We start from the raw sequence: 2,682 nt of genomic DNA, 5'->3' as shown, positions 1-2,682 counted from the left end.
TATATGTATACATATATACATATATATATACATACATACATACATACATACATACATACATACATACATACATACATACAACATACATATATATATATATATATATATTCTCATACAAACCATCTGTCGCATCGTATCTCAGTATCATCCTCGTACACAGGTAGACATTGAGATTTCCTCTGTAGCGCATGTACGGAAATAAACTAGGGATTTCCTTTACACAAACCCTACATACACCCTCGTGTTATACTAAAACTATACAGCCGTTAGTTATAAAAAAGTTACAAGGCATGCAGCTCTTAACGGTATCAATATTGCGCTGTACATAATTGCGTAAGTATTCATTGTACAAGCCATTTCGAAACACAAATATGCAAAGACGTGAAGATACGCTCTCATTTCACTCGTGTATGTTCCAGCTTTTAGAACCACTCATACATTCAATTCGTGCAGTTTCTGATATCGATATCATGTATACATCCCTTCCATTTTCAATACTTACATACATACATGTCTATGTATGTATCTACTTCCTATATAAATATATAGTCTACTTATACATATACATACAAAAGAGAAATATATATATATATATATATAGATATATATATATATATAGATTTATCTGAAAATGCATACGATATCCTCTCATACCTCCATCTGTAGCGACTTTGCGGCTTCTTCTAAGGTGGTGCTAGCAGAGTGGTCTTTTAACCTCAAATGCGCAAGCCCATGAGAGTGCTTCGACCTTTGTGAATTGGTTGCTGTCTGTGCTGTTGGTTGTGTCTGTGCAACTGCCCGTAATAAAGTCGGGGATAAATCCGGCCCGTTCCTAAGCGTAACAGGGCTGACCCCACAGCTGTCCACAGGACTGGCGGCGGTCACATTGATGTTGCTATGGCAGTCGCTTCCCGACTGGCTGCTGCCGTGGCTGTGTCTGTTGGCCAGGGCACTCTGGGACGACAGTCTGTGTATATCACTGCTGCTCTTGTTATTTGCCTGCTTGCTCAGCTGCCTTTTTAGCCCGACCCCAGTTCCAGTGGTCTGGGCCCCGGCCGTGTTGTAGAGACTCTCCGAGAACACGTCCGCCATCCCCTGCATCACATTGGCACTCACACTGCGCGTGAGCGTCTTGCCCCCGTCCCAAGGCTTTTCCGGCTTCCCCTTATCTGTGGCATTCTTGTCCTTATCTGTGGCGTTTTTCGGCGTGCCTCTCGAGCCATCCATGGCCCCCGCCCCACCCGATGGGGGTTTGGACTTTCGGGACAGATCCGATACGGATTTGGGCCTATTGTATAAGCGAGACAGTCTGGCCGCCACTGCACCTTTCCCGCTCGTTGCGGGTGCATTGGCACTGTCCACTTTGACCAAGTCTCGCTTGCGTTTAAAATCCCGCTTAACCAGGTTTATGCTGCTGCCCGTGCCGCTGTCCTTCTTCCCCACACTGCCGGTCGCCTTAATGCGCTTGTCCTTGGGCACGCCATCCCGTTTGTCCTTTCGCCCATCCACCGTGCTGGGACTGTGTGCATATGCGGTGCTCTGCGTGCTTCCCATACTTCCTGATCTGTCTGGGTTGATTTGGTCGGTACTTCGCATGTCGCCTGTCTTGGGTAGCGTGCTGCTGAGCTTCTTCGTATCGTCGTGGGTGTGGCTGGGGTGGGGAGTGTCTCTGTGTGAGGCGCTGTTGCTGGCTGTGGAGGTGTTGCTGACGGTACGCGTAGTGGCGGTGGATGCATTGCTGCTCGTCCGCTTGAACTGGTCCTGTGTGCATGGGTGGGTTATAGATAGAATAGGGGTTAAAAATAGAATAGGGGCTAAAAATAGAATAGGGGTTAAAAATTAGAATAGCGACATACACATGCAACAGGGGTTCCTCAAACAAAATGCGGTTTAGAGTCAGGATAAAGGATTTCAGAACGGAATAGCGGTAGGTGGGTAGGTAGATTCAAGGGCAAAGCAGCTTCACAGTACCCCAAATGCATACCACACCAATACGCCCCCCATTGTATTGGTAGGGCGTCTACAAATTGGGTGCACCCCAACAAATCATATAGACCCACATACCCTAAATCGGTCCAGCGCTCGGACGTTGAACTGGCTGTATTCGGGACATTCCCCGAAGTTCGGCGAACAAAGGAGAGGGACATGTGCGGAGTTTATGAACAGAAAGATATTGGCGGGGTTAAGGAGAGAGTATATTTGGTACTTTGAGAAATGGTGAAGCCGATGGTGGCGCGAATCTATCGCATGCAGCCCCAATGCCAATGTACGGCATTCAAGAAGATCCGATTCCAATTTTACGGAACCTGAATGTTGAATTCTGGTTCCAAAATGGGAACTTTACGGATTGAATCAGGGTAGGCAAATCCGATTGCACACGCGTACAGGTGTACGAGTATATACATATACATATATATATATATATATATAGGTATTGTAGGTAGATATTGCCAGCAAACAGGGTTGCCCAGTACTACATGTGAGTCGTAGGTAGAGATAACTTATGAACAAGATACCTACGCATGCACTGCCGGTAGATAGGACCACGGTGCACCCATTCGGATACACATATTACTGGGACTGAGCTTACCTTCTAACGACCCAATTCGAGAATAATTTTGTATCTTAACCCCTCTATCGGTCTTTACATAGCAAAAACTGAAATAAACACACACATGCATG

At 46.1% G+C, this 2,682-nt stretch overlaps 1 protein-coding gene across 1 annotated transcript; it reads right to left on the bottom strand.

Annotated features, from left to right (window-relative positions):
* Nucleotides 1-654: 654 nt before the first annotated feature.
* Nucleotides 655-1,761, bottom strand: SARC_14107 (hypothetical protein; the record flags this gene model as incomplete). The annotated part of the gene is made up of 1 exon (XM_014291761.1): nt 655-1,761. A coding segment is annotated over one exon (1,107 nt), but the record flags the coding sequence as incomplete, so codon positions are not given.
* Between the last annotated feature and the right edge of the window lie 921 nt (nt 1,762-2,682).

This window comes from Sphaeroforma arctica (assembly GCF_001186125.1).
Source record: "Sphaeroforma arctica JP610 unplaced genomic scaffold supercont1.4156, whole genome shotgun sequence".
NCBI classification, from domain to species: domain Eukaryota; class Ichthyosporea; order Ichthyophonida; genus Sphaeroforma; species Sphaeroforma arctica.
Note: the sequence above shows the minus strand (reverse complement) of the source record. Positions and strands in the feature narration are given on the sequence as shown.